Source organism: Scylla paramamosain, unplaced genomic scaffold, assembly GCF_035594125.1.
Source record: "Scylla paramamosain isolate STU-SP2022 unplaced genomic scaffold, ASM3559412v1 Contig60, whole genome shotgun sequence".
In the NCBI taxonomy this organism is placed as follows: Eukaryota; Metazoa; Arthropoda; class Malacostraca; order Decapoda; family Portunidae; genus Scylla; species Scylla paramamosain.
This window is the reverse complement of record NW_026973725.1, coordinates 205,001-219,779: the sequence shown is the minus strand read 5'-3', so window position 1 is coordinate 219,779 and position 14,779 is coordinate 205,001. Positions and strand designations below refer to the sequence as shown.

Here is a 14,779-nt window from a genome sequence, read left to right as displayed (position 1 = left end):
TTATTATTTTGTTGAAATTATTTTTGTTTCCCACAGATGTTCCACTTACATTACTTATGTATCTGTATGTATGTATGTATGTATGTATGTATGTGTGTATGTGTGCGTATGTATGTATGTATGTATGCGTGCGTATGTACGTGTATGTACATGTATGTGTATATGTATGTATGTATGCTTAAATGTATATGTAAATATATGTATGTGTGTATGTGTGTGTATATGTATACTTGTGTGTGTGTGTGTGTGTGTGTGTGTGTGTGTGTGTGTGTGTGTGATTATGTATGTTTTTGAAAAGGATGATTGACATGAAAGCGTGAGTGCTCTCTGTGTGACAATGGCTCAACTCAAACAAGTCTGCACGAGCTGCGGCTCAACACAATTTGATACAAAATGAAAATGTTACAGTAATTCTTGTATTAATATTATAAACCAATAAACATTACTTACACACACACACACACACACACACACACATAAAAAAAGAAAGAAAAAAAAAAAAATATATATATATATATATATATAATATATATATAAAAAAAATATATATATATAATATATATATATATATATATATATATATATATATATATATATATATATATATATATATATATATATATATATATATATATATATATATATATATATATATATATATATATGTTACGGCCATTTTGGAAAATTGGTCGTTTTACAAAATTGCCGGTCATTATGCAAAAAGACCAAATTCGTGGTCACATTGCAAAATGACCTAAATTTCTCAACATTTTGCAAAACGACCAAGATTTTGGTCAGTTTACAAAATTATCGTTGGTCAGTTTGCAAAACGACCAAGATTTTGGTCAGTTTACAAAATTATCGTTGGTCAGTTTACAAAATGTCCATACAGCAAGCAGGCAGATGAAAAAAAAAGCGAGGGAATGATAAAACGTAGTGAACATAACTAATTTTATTGTGTGTCGACCTTGTTGGAGCAAGAGGCACCGCATTTGCATCTGCTGTTGCATAATACAGAGTTTTTTAAACACTTGCAGCGTCTGGTCATACATGACTTAGTGCAAGAGCATTTAGCGAATCCCTGACCTTCTCCCATTGATTCTGCAATTGCTACTTCCCGCAGACTTACTTCCCGCTCCTGTACAACATCATCAAGAGAAAGGAATTCCGGAGTGAAAGCGGGTATTTTTCTTCCACTGGACAAAGCGCAGTCCCTGTGACCATTGTGTAGAGTTGTTGTCCTTCATCCAACATGCGAGAATGGCTTCAATATCCCTGTTGGCACGTTCCACCGAGCCCTGCGATTGGGAATGTCGTGGTTTGCCATGAACCATCTTGCACTCTGGCCACATCATCAGAACTTCCTTGACAAGCTGAAAATTGAAAAGCGTATATCAGGTTTTGTCATATACAGGGTGATTCATTAACTCCAATATTGCTATGTTGTGAGTTTTAAAGAGAGAGAGAGAGAGAGAGAGAGAGAGAGAGAGAGAGAGAGAGAGAGAGAGAGAGAGAGAGAGAGAGAGAGAGAGAGAGATTTACATAAATCATTTGTTCTTTACCTTATTTGAGAATTCTCTTCCATTGTCAGACTGCAGGATATGGGGGCTCCTTTGTCACAGAATATATCAACGAGGTGGAAAGCAACCTCTTCAGCAGTTTTCGTCTGTAGAGCCCGAAGACACACCATCTTCGTCAAGTGATCCTGGTAGTTCAGAATGAAACGATGTTTTCCATCTGGCTGGCTCTGCATATCGATCAAGTCGACCTACAAATAGACAGAACATCAAAAAAGATTATGTAATATTGCTAGATAATAATAATATATTTGCAATCGTAAACAAAAGCAAGGGTATTAAAGACTCCCCTCTGACAACAAGCCATGGCAATAATGAAATTACTATCAACGGGCTTAACCAGTGCTTGTTTACTAACCTGAGCTCGTGAGTTCATACTGTTGGATACAATTGGCTTCACAGTCACAGACTTGCGTACAGTGCTTTTTTTCAGATGACACTCCTCACAGAACTGTAAATACAACTCAATTTGGGATCTTGAAACATTGGCATATTTTTCACTTGTTTCCCTAAAGACAATAGTTCTACCTCCATGCCCACGTGCACGATGAATAGCATCGATCACATCGAACACATCTTCAGCGCATACGAATCTAAGATTAGTTCCCTTTTTCTGCAATTTCTTAACGGTGATACCTTCAACTGTGACTTCAAGGATTTCATACTTTCGTAACAAACGATAGTCTTTCTGAGTCTTTTTAATGTTAACACGTTTAAGTTCATCCAAGCGATTCATAATTTGTTCGCATTCATTTCTGTACAACAAACTCGAAGTATTTGATGCCTTCTTCTCCTCAGCCGCTATCAGCTTTGAATAAAAATCAGTTTTTCTATTTTCCATTGTACAGATTTCCAGAGTATAATAAAATACACACAAAGTACTGGGAGTAACACTACGTTGGTCGTCTTCTCCTGGCTTTCAGCAGTGCCAACAGTATCAACAGTCAGCTCCCATTACTATTGTGGAGAGAGAGGGGGGGGAAGAGGGGGGAGGATATTAAGTGAATGATCGACCAGCAATGAACCAGTAATTTGCAAAAGTGAATGACAAACCAGTAAATGAACCAATATCTCCCTTTCCCGCCTATCCTTTAGTCATCCCTTTGTCACATGCTTTTCCATTAATTTCATCACTTATCATTTCTATTTTCTACACAAGCTAACTAATCTATCTTACCTGCCCTTCGATGACGGCGCCTACACATACAAGAGTGAATGACAAACCAGTAAATGAACCAATATCATAAGAGATAATTTACAGGAGAGAGTGGCAGCGAGGCCAGCAGAGATTGAACGAAGATTAACAAGGGTGACATACTCATATGAGTTCAGGGGGAAATCCAGCTGTGCGATAAATGTGTGTGTGTGTGTGTGTGTGTGTGTGTGTGTGTGTGTGTGTGTGTTCAAAAAGAAGTGGTTCGAACTTTGTGTGTGTGTGTGTGTGTGTGTGTGTGTGTGTGTGAGATGATTAGCTGAACCTAAAATAAGGACAGTTAAGCATACTCATTGGTTATGTACTGCAACTGTAACGTTTTATCATTCCCTCGCTTTTTTTTTCCATCTGGCTGCTTACTGTATGGAGATTTTGTAAACGGACCAACAAAAATACTGTTTATTTTGTAAACTGACCAAAATCTTGGTCGTTTTGCAAAATGTTGAGAAATTTAGGTCATTTTGCAATGTGACCACGAATTTGGTCTTTTTGCATAATGACCGGCAATTTTGTAAAACGACCAATTTTCCAAAATGGCCGTAACATATATATATATATATATATATATATATATATATATATATATATATATATATATATATATATATATATATATATATATATATATATATATATATATATATATATATATATATATATATATATATATATATATATATATATATATATATATATATATATATATATATATATATATATATATATATATATATATATATATATATATATATATATATATAATTGAAATTGTTCATTTAAAACCATAAGGAGTAAAAAAAAATCGTGTGATTATTTTGTGGAAAGGAAAAAAAAACAATGTCAGAAAATGAAGATTAAAGTATATTGGAAAGAAATAGACTAGAATACGTTATTCCTAAGAAAAATAATGTACTTAACGATTTTTCTATTTATTTTCATTGGTGTAATAGAAAATTCCTTAATATTTCCCACCTACTCGAATTATTCTTATGAAAACTGTGCAAGGCAAAATCGTGACTATTTATTAGGTAGACCATGTAATGAGTGAAGAAATACGCCATGCCGTCAGTAAAAGCACAGGCCACCGTGACGACCTCGCACCAGTCAAGATAAGAAGACTGGGAAGTGGGAAGGCCATGACGCAACACCCTGCTGCCCTTCCACTGCGGTATGCAACAATTCACAACACTAAAACAACGTACGTTCCCCTCATCACCATCTACAGGAAACACAAGGCATAGAAAGGAATACATTTTGATATTTACAAGAAAATAGGTCTCGGAGTGGTTAGTGATTAAAAGATGTGTCAAATAGCAGTGAAAGGATTAGAGACACTCAGAAGGCGCAGTCCAGGGAGGTGGAAGGTGAGAAAGTCTGACCACTCCTCCTCCTCCTCCTTAAAAGAACATGAGAACATAAGAAAATAAGGAAAGTTGTAAGAAGTCATCAGGTCTGCACGTGGCGGTCCCTGTACGAAACACACACCTCCCTATTTCCACCTATCGTCCCCATCCAGTCTAACCCTTCAAACTACCGCCTTATTGCTGACAGGCCAGTTCCAGAGTCACCATTTTTCCTCTTGCTAGCTAACCAACAAAAGTGCTTTAGCCGTCATCAGGTTCCACAATCAACTTTGCACACTGCTTGTCGTTTGGGAGAGTACCGAAAACTGAACTGGTAATGCAAAAGGATCAATTCCACAGTCTTTTCGTAAGCTATCAACCAAAAACGCTTCCTAAGTTGATAAGCTCCCGAACAAATAAGAGGAGTGTTTGGTTTGAATAGCTTACGAAGAGATTAAAACTGACCCGGTATATTCACTCGTAGTCTCGTCTGTCCTCGTCATATATAGAGAGAGTCACGGCATGTCCATTTAAGCAAATCCTGACCCCGCTTCTTGATGGTGATAGTGCATTGATGAAGTAAGTTGACATACGCAGGGCACAGTAAGCGCGGAGCCAGTGATACACAGACAATTAGGGAAGCAGAATGTCAACGAAAGGATGGTAAAACAAGGCAGTGCTCACAGATTCATTTCACTTGGAGAGAAGAGAGAAGTGTTGCTCGGGTGACCTGGAATAGACAAAAATGATGATGCGTATAGGATGTTTGGAAGACATTTGTACTGCAGTATTATTAGAAATAGATTGTGATGGTGGTGGTGGTGGTGGTGGTGGTGAAGAGGAGGAGAAGGTGAAGGTTGTGGTGATTGTGATGAGAAAGATGGAGATTATGATGATGGTGATGATGGTGAGGAGGAGATGAGAGAGAGAGGAGGAGGAGAAAGAGGAGGAAGAGGAGGAAAGGAACAAATTTCTAATGATGAGGCGGAAGAGGAAGAGAATATGATGATGATGAAGAGGAGGAAAAGGAGAACGAGGAGGAAGAAAAGGAGGAAGAGGAAAAGAAAGATGAGGAGAATTATGATGATGATTATGATGACAGTGACTGAAACACACCGCCACAAATTGCGATGGTGGTGGTGGCACTGAGTGTATACCCACCCAAACAATAAATAAATAGATAAATAATAGATAAAAAAATAAATAAAAGATAAAGAAAAAATTCGAATAGAAATCATGCAGTTCTCTCTCTCTCTCTCTCTCTCTCTCTCTCTCTCTCTCTCTCTCTCCCCGTCACACACACACACACACACACACACACACACACACGTCTTGGATTAATGTTCCGTGACGAATCTGGCAACGTAACGCTTCAATGTATGACTCGAGTTAGCGCGGGTTAGTCTCACGTGACAATAAAGACCATTGAGATCTGGAGATCTGATAATTATTACACCTCATCCTTAATTCACGTATTCTCCTACACACTAAAGAATGCGATAGATATTTCCCGCACTGTGAGACCGTGGACATTTGGCTCAGCTGCGTGAAAAATACTCGAAACAACGAACCTTCGAACTGAGACACTGGATCTGTAACTCTCAGCCGCCTTAGTCCTGCTCGCCTCGCCACTGCCGCGTGGTTACGTCAAGACAGCGGGCGGCCGCGTACTAGTTTCCTCAGTACTTGTGCGTCCGTAGCAATACCGTGTGCTGTAAACTGAACGAAGAGACTCATTCAGTTTTTGGTCGCCTCTCCATTATCTCGTGGTGACGTAAAGGTGACGGCCCGTGTGTTAGTTTCCCCGGTAATTGTGCCTCCGTAACATTACTGTGTGCAGTGGTCGTGAGAACTGCGAGGCGGCGGTGTAGACTGTGCCGTGGAGAGTCGCGGGGTGTTGGAATCGCCTCCCAGTCTCCTTAAAGGCGTCATATTCCCTCCCTGCTCTGATCGGTGTGTCTTCCTGTCGATGTTGGTAATGTACTAGTCACTATTTTGTGTGCATGTGTTTTGTTTATTTATTATTTGTGCATAGAGGAACTGAAAGGTTAACAACCTGGCGTGTTTTTGGTCAACCCATATTTTACGTATTTGTTCAGTCATTACTTGCTTGTTACTTGCGCATAGAGGAAGTAAGGAAGGTAATAAGCTGCAGTGTTTCTGATCACCCTGTGTTCTGCGTATCTGTTTAGTCGACGTTTATTATTTGTGCATTGAGAAACTAGTAGGAAACAGGATGCAGCGTCTCCAATCACCACTTGTCAACCTTCTCTTGGCCTCAACATTTCAAGTGGTCTCCTTGTTCATGTTCATTTTAATAGTGTCACTGTTTCGTGCAAGTGTTTAGTTGTTGTTGTTGTTGTTGTTGTTGTTGTTGTTGTTGTATCTGCGCATAGAGGAACTACTAGATCTCAAATTACCCATAATCTTTTCCTTTCTTTCTCTGCCCATCACAATCTTAGCTTACTTCTTAGCAATTGTGGTTTTCCATGCTGGTATTATCGTTAGTTCAGTGATGCTACGGATGTTTTTGAAGCCACAGTCTTGATGGTTTACTCAGATGAAGTTTATTTTATTAATCACTAGTCGTTTGAATTTTTTTGTCATTATAGCCACTGGTCATGATTTTTTTTTTTTTTATAGCCAAATGGTCGTAAGTTTTTAATCTGATAGCTTCTTGGAGTTTGGATTATTTTCTTGTGTTCTGGTTTGTGTGTGTGTGTGTGTGTGTGTGTGTGTGTGTGTGTGTGTGTGTGTGTGTGTGTGTTATTACGTAGGTAACCAAGAAGATGACAAATAGTGCTAGATTCCTTATAGGCTCTTAAGAGCTTACTGAAAACAAGTGAAGCTACAAAAATTTATCAGACTTAAACGTGGCAGTCAATATACAAACGTATAAACTAAACCTACATAATATTATTTTCCACCTATCCCCACTCATGAATATTCCCAATACTCTAAAGTTCCCTATTGACTGTGCACTGCCAACTGCTGAGTGTCTGCCATTGAGTGGCGGGGGAAGCAAGGCGAGGGAGGGGCAGAGCTTGGGTAGCGTGGCTCAGGCAATGCAGTGAGCCCCGCAGATCCCACTTGAGCGAGGCAAAGGACGTCTCTCTTGCCTCGCTTGCTGATGGAAGATCCGCTCTCATTCCTGTCCTGACCTGAGGGATTAGAAAACATAAATGCCCTGCGGGTAAACTCAGTTCACCGCTGTCCCGGAACACACACACACACACACACACACACACACACACACACACACGCCGACAGATGAGTTAAGGGGTGTACCTCACCTTCATCCTCCCCAAACTCATGTACGCCTCCCCAGCGTGGTCCTCCTCCCTCACACACACTCAACAGCTACAGCTAGAGAGTGTGCAGAAAAGGGCGTGCAGGGTCATCCTTGGCCCTGCATACACCACCTATGAAGAAGCCCTGACCACCCTGAGTCTGTCCAGAATATCCACCAGGCACCGAGAGGCTCTGGAGAAGTTTGGGAAGGGTCTACTGCATCATCCGCGTCTCAGAGACATGCTGCCGCCCGACGCGCCTCGCCCTGTCCGTGCCACCAGACACCACAACAAAATAACGCCCCTGAAGGCGCCGCGCACGGACCGGTACAGACTCAGTGCGATTCCCACCATGGTGCGAGCCATCAATCAATAGTATTTCCCTCCTAGATTAGTCTTACCGTTAGGATTAATGTTAAGTTTTTCCCCATCCCCTATGTACATTTTCAGTTTGTCAACTGCCTAAATAATAAACCGTTTATTATTATTATTATTACACACACACACACACTGAAAGAGAGAGAGAGAGAGAGAGAGAGAGAGAGAGAGAGAGAGAGAGAGAGAGAGAGAGAGAGAGAGAGAGAGAGAGAGAGAGAGAGAGATTTTCTGAATAGAAGAGAGATTTGAAGAATTTGATAAGGTAGACAGAGATGCCGAGAGACAGGGAGAGAAATGGACAAACTTACAAAGAATACTCAGATGTAATTATGCATAAAAAAAAAATGTCCGTTCACTAAATATCGACCCTAACCTAATTATTACTCACTCACTCATTCGATCGCTTAATATGGAGAGAGGAACAGCCTAACCTAACCACACATTCGATCGCCTAGCACACACACACACACACACACACACACACACACACACACACAGAGAGAGAGAGAGAGAGAGAGAGAGAGAGAGAGAGAGAGAGAGAGAGAGAGAGAGAGAGAGAGAGCGCGCGAAGGCAAGCGGAGCCACTTCATTCATTCAGGTTGGAAGAAAACGAGCTCTCGAGTAAATAAATCTACTGACTCAGCTGAAGGGGACACTGAAGTAATCGTGAGATTGACGGTTGACTGAAGATAATTGGCAATGCAAGGCAAGGCAAGGCGAGATAATATTAGGTTACTTCAAGATAGGTTAAGTTAGGATATTTATCAGGGTTAGATGTCAAGAAACTGAAGAGGGAGAGAGAGAGAGAGAGAGAGAGAGAGAGAGAGAGAGAGAGAGAGAGAGAGAGAGAGAGAGAGAGAGAGAGAGAGAGAGAGATGAGTAGCTTAGGGCACAGCGGGAGGGAGGAAAATTGCTCCATTTCTCTCTCTCTCTCTCTCTCTCTCTCTCTCTCAAGCAGGAAGAGGAGGGAAGCCAGACTGACAGGTCTGCACATGATTTTAACAAGCTTAGGAAACCCTCTTCTGCTTGATTACCTCAGCGCGCTAACGATGCGGCAGTGTGGCCGTGTTTGGAATGATGAGTGTGTGGGTGTGTTCGTGTCTGCGTGCGTTCGTACGTGCTTAGTTACCAATCATATTCGTCAGTTTTTTTCGTTTATGTGCAGGTATGTTTTTTTTTTTGTGCATGCGTGGGTGCTTGTGTGTGTGTGTGTGTGTGTGTGTGTGTGTGTGTGTGTGTGTGTGTGTGTCTATACAGTAATCATATACGTCTGTTTTTTTTATTTACTTATTTATTTATTTACTTTTTTGGTGTGTTAATCATACGTGTGTAATTTTTGTAACTAGCTAGTACGAGTATGTCTCTCTCTCTCTCTCTCTCTCTCTCTCTCTCTTTCTCCAGCCCGCAAGTATGAGAGATATGGAATTTGATTTGATTTTCCATGTAAATAAAAAAAAATAACAGCATTTGTACACCCGGTATAGGATATCAGACACGAAAGAGAGAGAGAGAGAGAGAGAGAGAGAGAGAGAGAGAGAGAGAGAGAGAGAGAGAGAGAGAGAGAGAGAGAGAGAGAGATCAGTCAATTTCCGAAGGAGAGAACGTAGGAGGGATAATACAGCGTCAGGTGAGGAGGAGGAGGGAAGCCAGACTGACAGGTATGGATGAGGTGACGAGCTGCGGAAGGAGCCAGATGGGAGGAGGTGCAGGGTTCATTAGTAGCGGGATATTGAGGAGAGGAGGACAGAATAGAAGGATAGGCAGGTGGAGTGGGAGAAGGGAGGACAATGGGATGGGAGGAGGATAGGGAAGATATTAGAGAAGAGTAGAATAGGATAAGATAGGGAGAAGAGGATAGGGAGGAGAGGAAGAGGATAGGGAGAAGGATAGAAGGATAGGGAAGATAATGGGATGACAGGAGACAGGACAAGATGAAAAGAAGAAGGATAGAAAAATAGGGAAGAGAATGGGAGAAAATAGGGAAGAGGAGAGAAGGATAGGGAGGAGGATGGGAGAAGAAGAAGGGTATAGGACGAGGATAGAAGGATAGCGAGGAAGAGAGAAGAGGAGATGCAGGAAGATAGGAGGATGGAGAGGAAGATGGAAGATAAGAAGCAGCAATGGTTTTGTGTGTGGTGATAAAAAAAAAATGGGAAAACTGCGGGCGCGGACTGACAAAAGAGATGGTGCGGTGGTGAAGGGAGGTGAATGTGGGTGCTGTGATGAGTTAAAGCTTGAAGTTGTGCTTTAGTGTAATCTGGAGAGAGAGAGTAGGATCTGAAAGCAGTGATGAGAAGGATAAATAGTTTTTGGTATGAAGCTGAATGAACTATATTTAACTATAATTTGGTACACGTTTCCATAATTACTAATGACTCTGAAACATCTTTACTTGTTTTGGAGCCACGTCAATCTTTAAACTGGGTAGAAATTGCCAAATCTGTTCTTTTTTATCCTCCCTCTTTTCTTATAGATGTTCATAAAGACTCCATGCATTACATCTGGCAGTGTTAATTGTTTTGTATTGCAATGGAAGAAGAAAGTGTAACAGTGAATGCGTTAAAGAGATAGCGAAGAGGAAAATTAGTCTGGACGTGGAAAATTTTGCTATAGTGTGGATTGAAGGGAGTGTGGAGTGTACCGGAGATGTGGAGTGCATGTGGGGAGTGGAGTGGAGTGTGGAGCATCACAGAGATAGTAAAGAATATGATGAAAGGTTATTACAGATGTGTAGATGTAATAAAGTGTAAGTTTTTGCGTCACTGTGGATTACAGTGAATGTTTAGTCTATGAAGATTTAAAGATGTGGAGTGTATTAGATGAGAAATGGAGTGGAGGATGCGACGGAAGTATTAAAGGGTATAGAATTCAGAGAGAGAGAGAGAGAGAGAGAGAGAGAGAGAGAGAGAGAGAGAGAGAGAGAGAGAGAGAGAGAGAGAGAGAGAGAGAGAGAGAGAGACGAAAGCTGTTTAAAGTCTGAAGAGAACACTTGTAGGAGGAGGAAGGGTCGAAGGGAAGACAGAATTATTAGCGAGACAGCAAACAGTGGCAGCAGGAGAGGAGAATGTGATGGAGAGAAACACTGCCACTCGCACGTTCACTCCGCCAACCCATAACTTGTGAATCAACAGAAGCAAGTTTTGATGTACACTATGCATGGCAGCGTGGTCTTGACGAAGAGGGAATGAGGTGCACTTTACTTTTTAGGTTAACGGCAGTTGTATAAGAAAAGTCACCCCTTTCTCTCATTAGAGTTTCTTCCTTTTCTGTTCTGCTGCTCTCGTCTCTTCCCTCATTTCAAGCCTGCCCGGTCAAGATACACCTCCTAATGAGAGGAGAGGAGAGAACTCCTCTCCTCTTCTCTTCTCTTCTCTTCTCTTCTCTTCTCTTCTCTTTTTTCTCTATACTCTTTTCTCTTCACTTTTTTCTTCTCTACACTTTTCTTCTCTTTCCTCTCCTCTCCTCTCCTCTCCTCTCCTCTCCTCTCCTCTCCTCTCCTCTCTCTCTCTCTCTCTCTCTCTCTCTCTCTCTCTCTCTCTCTCTCTCTCTCTCTCTCTCTCTCTCTCTCTCTCTCTCTCTCTTTCGCTCGCTCGCGCGCGCGCGCCCTCTCTTCTCTGTCAGTATTTAATAAGTTTTTTTTTCCCCTTTTTTTCTTATATATTTTCCTTCTTTACTTAGGTTCTTTTCCCTACTTATCTTCCTCTCTTTCCAACTTTTTTTTTACTTTTTAATATTTTACTTTACATCACAATCTCAGGTCGCAATGTGTCAGTCCCTGCACGCAATATCTCTTGCCTTACCAATATACCACATTCTCATACACAATCAGAATCCATTACGTGTGTCAAAGCAACACTCCAAAGGTATATAGTTAGATAACTTACTCTTTCAACAACTTTTCATAGGTACAGTCAGTCATTGTTGATGTTGAGAACACTAGTGAGGACACTGTGACAAACAGGAGGCAGGAGGTGAAGGGAACAAGGCATGAGAAGAAAGACTTTTATTTATGCTCTTCTTCTGTAGTCCTCTGAGGAAGCCATTATGAAATTACTAGTCAGGAATAAAGTGGTCATTTCCTGATCTTTATTCCCTTTACCCCCTACGTCTCCATTCAGAACACTTAAGAATTGCTTCCAAGGGCAAAGGAAAGAGAGAATAGGAATATTGTCCAGAACTTTATTTGTACAATTGCATTAAACCTTTTCATCGCTACAGTCACCTTTCGCTAGCATTCCAAACACTGCTGTTCATGGAGGAAGTTTTCTGATAATAGTATTCTGTCCCAAAGATCTACAATTTGACACCACTTCTTGGGCTAATTTTACGTAAATATATGACTAGTTATTTGTATAGGATATTCGAATAATGGAAAGGAAGAAGAGAGAGAGAGAGAGAGAGAGAGAGAGAGAGAGAGAGAGAGAGAGAGAGAGAGAGAGAGAGAGAGAGAGAGAGAGAGAGAGAGAGAGTGCCTCACACACACACACACACACACAGTAAAAATCATTTATTCATTGTACAGTAAAAAAAAAATATGAAACATACATCAGTTTTACTACACTACTACTACTACAACTACTACTACTACTACTACTACTACTACTACTACTACTACTACTACTACTACTAGAACAACCACTACCACCACCACTACCCACCACAACCACCAATACAAAACTCTTTTCACTACACTACATCAAAAACCCAATGCACACAGCACACAATCGGTATAATTAAGTCTCCCAGGGTACAGCTTAGTCAATATTTACCCCTTGAATTCAATCCCTTATGGTCGGATGCTTCGCCCATCTCAACGCGCCTCGCCCTTCATAAAACTGGGAATGGTGACAAAAAGACCGATAATTAGAGAGGGTAGGGATTACCGTCATGAATTTTACTGAGCTGTAAAAATAGGGAGGGCGGTATTTTAATTGTTAGCAAGATGGTTGATTTGATGGTGTAAAGATTGGATTAGGAGGGATAGAGCAGACCATGGCCTGTTTGTTTACGAGTAGTCGGATGAAGGAGAGTGGCTAATTATTGAGTGTGGTTAAGTAGAGTGAATAGAGGAGACTAGCTGGATGGAGGAGACTATAGCTAGTAAATTAGTTGGGATAGGAAAGATATTATCCATTGAAGTGGAAGAGAGGAGAAATACTAGGTAACTGAATTCGATAAAAAAAGAAAGTTGCTTGTAAGAAAGGTGAGATAAAGGAGACTTTACCTAATTACATGAAACAGAGGAGAAAGTAGTTAGGATAGAAGAGACAGTGAGTGGGTAGTTAGATGGGATACAAGAGGATGGTCAGTTAATTAGATGGGATAAAGGAGAACATGGCACTTTAATATTTGGACAGTTACTTGTGAATTAAGTGGAACGAAAAAAACAATGGCTAGATTATTAATTAGGATAGAGGAGAACATATTTGGGTAGGTTTGTGGAATAGGTTAGACCGTGGCGTGTTATTGGTAGAAGTGTTACTTGAGGAAGAAAGAAAAGAGTATGAAGAGAAGTTAAAAGTATAAAGGGATAGTGTGGGAAGAAGAAAAGAATAAGTAGGAGAAAGAGGAGGAAAAAATATTAAAAAGTAAAGAAACCTCTAACAATTAGCAGAAATATTATATGAGAAGAGATAAAAACATATGAAGAGAAGCTCACAGAATGGCAGAGTAAGGTATGATGGAGAAAAAATATATATAATTAGGAAGAGAAGGAAGAGAAGAAAACAAAAATACATAAAAAAAGAATAAATGAATAAATGAAACCTGTGGCAAGGCACACTGGATGCAAATTCACGGAACTGCAACAGAATCCACAGCAACATTGCAACCATTATTTACCTTCCCTTTATTCCCACGTGGGAATGTATTGAAGCTGAGACGGTGCAAAGGAAAAAGGAAAGTAGTATTCCATATGTAGATTGATTCCATAAGTTGTGGTGCGCGAGTGTTCATTCCTGGGTGAATGACCATGAGGCGACCAGCGCTAAGAGAGGAGTCTTTATCGAACCTCCTAGGCGAGAAGCGACCGAGGTACAAAAGAGAGGACGGTGAAGGACACGTGTTTCTGTACGTTTCCAGCAACACCGTGGAGGTTTAATTATAATGTGATGCCATAAGAGTTTTTCCTGTGTGTAGGATGTTGGATTTTACGATGTTTGTTTGTTTTTATCTTATCATCTGTGTGAATGTAGTGACACGTGTGCTTGTATGTTGACAGTAATGATGCTTTTGTTTCATTATAAACTGGATGACACACCAGAAGTTAAACTTCATAAGATAGAGGATTTTACTATTTTATTTATTTATTTATTTACTCGTATTTTATTTTTTTTATCATCTGTGTGAAGTAGTGTGACAGTAACACGTGTTCTTGTATGCTAGCAGTAATAACACATCTGTTTCATTATAAGCTGGATAACACAAGAGGATTTAAAGTTTATAAGATGCATAATTTTTGCGTTTCATTGCCAAGGAATTAAAAATCATCTGATTGTATCCAAGGACACGTTGTCTGATACGCTTTCACAAATAACACATCCGTTTCGTTACAGTCTGGAGAACACAAATGTTAGTGTTCATAAGAAATGTTTATATAATCAAGTAGTTCAAGATCTTTATTTATTTATTTATTTTATTTTATTTTATTTTATTTATTTATTTTTTTTATTTTTTGTAAGAGGGGCACTGGTGAAGAGCAACAAAGGGAGAAACAAAGGCCCATTCATGTGCCAGTCCCTAAAGAAAATTATTAAAAATATAATCCAAAATTGGAGGATGTATCTTGAAACATATCTCCTCAAAGACATTCATTCATGGGGAGTGTGGCGTGACAGAAGCAGGCAGGGAGCTCCAGAGTGGTTATGTCTTCTCAAAGACATTCATTCATGGGGAGTGAGGCGTGACAGAAGCAGGCAGGGAGCTCCAGAGTGGTTTCAGCCTGGGACACTTGTTGTGGTGCGTTTTCAGTAACATTGT

The 14,779-nt window shown here is 40.2% G+C and overlaps 2 protein-coding genes and 1 long non-coding RNA gene across 24 annotated transcripts in view; 2 read left to right on the top strand and 1 right to left on the bottom strand.

Annotated features, from left to right (window-relative positions):
- LOC135098406 (uncharacterized) overlaps positions 1-1,727 on the top strand; it is a 28,040-nt gene extending 26,313 nt beyond the window's left edge. The window contains exon 3 of the long non-coding RNA XR_010266955.1: positions 1,592-1,727. This is a non-coding gene — a long non-coding RNA (uncharacterized LOC135098406). The remainder of the gene's footprint in view (positions 1-1,591) is intronic.
- On the bottom strand, positions 1,127-3,324 carry LOC135098405 (KRAB-A domain-containing protein 2-like). Its single transcript, XM_064000739.1, has 3 exons — positions 1,936-3,324; positions 1,563-1,768; positions 1,127-1,373 (listed from the first exon to the last, which is right to left on the bottom strand). The coding sequence occupies exons 1-3, from the start codon at positions 2,416-2,418 to the stop codon at positions 1,355-1,357; spliced, it is 708 nt and encodes a 235-aa protein (XP_063856809.1). The 5' UTR covers positions 2,419-3,324; the 3' UTR covers positions 1,127-1,354.
- Positions 3,325-5,691: 2,367 nt separating this feature from the next.
- LOC135098418 (uncharacterized) overlaps positions 5,692-14,779 on the top strand; it is a 112,190-nt gene continuing 103,102 nt past the window's right edge. For 4 of the 22 annotated variants that reach the window (XM_064000775.1, XM_064000777.1, XM_064000774.1 and 1 more), the window contains exon 1: positions 5,738-6,086. The gene's annotated coding sequence lies outside the window, so the exon portion shown is untranslated. Of the gene's footprint in view, positions 6,109-14,779 lie in introns of all 22 variants that reach the window. The other 18 variants (XM_064000768.1, XM_064000771.1, XM_064000773.1 and 15 more) reach the window with 13 other exon arrangements.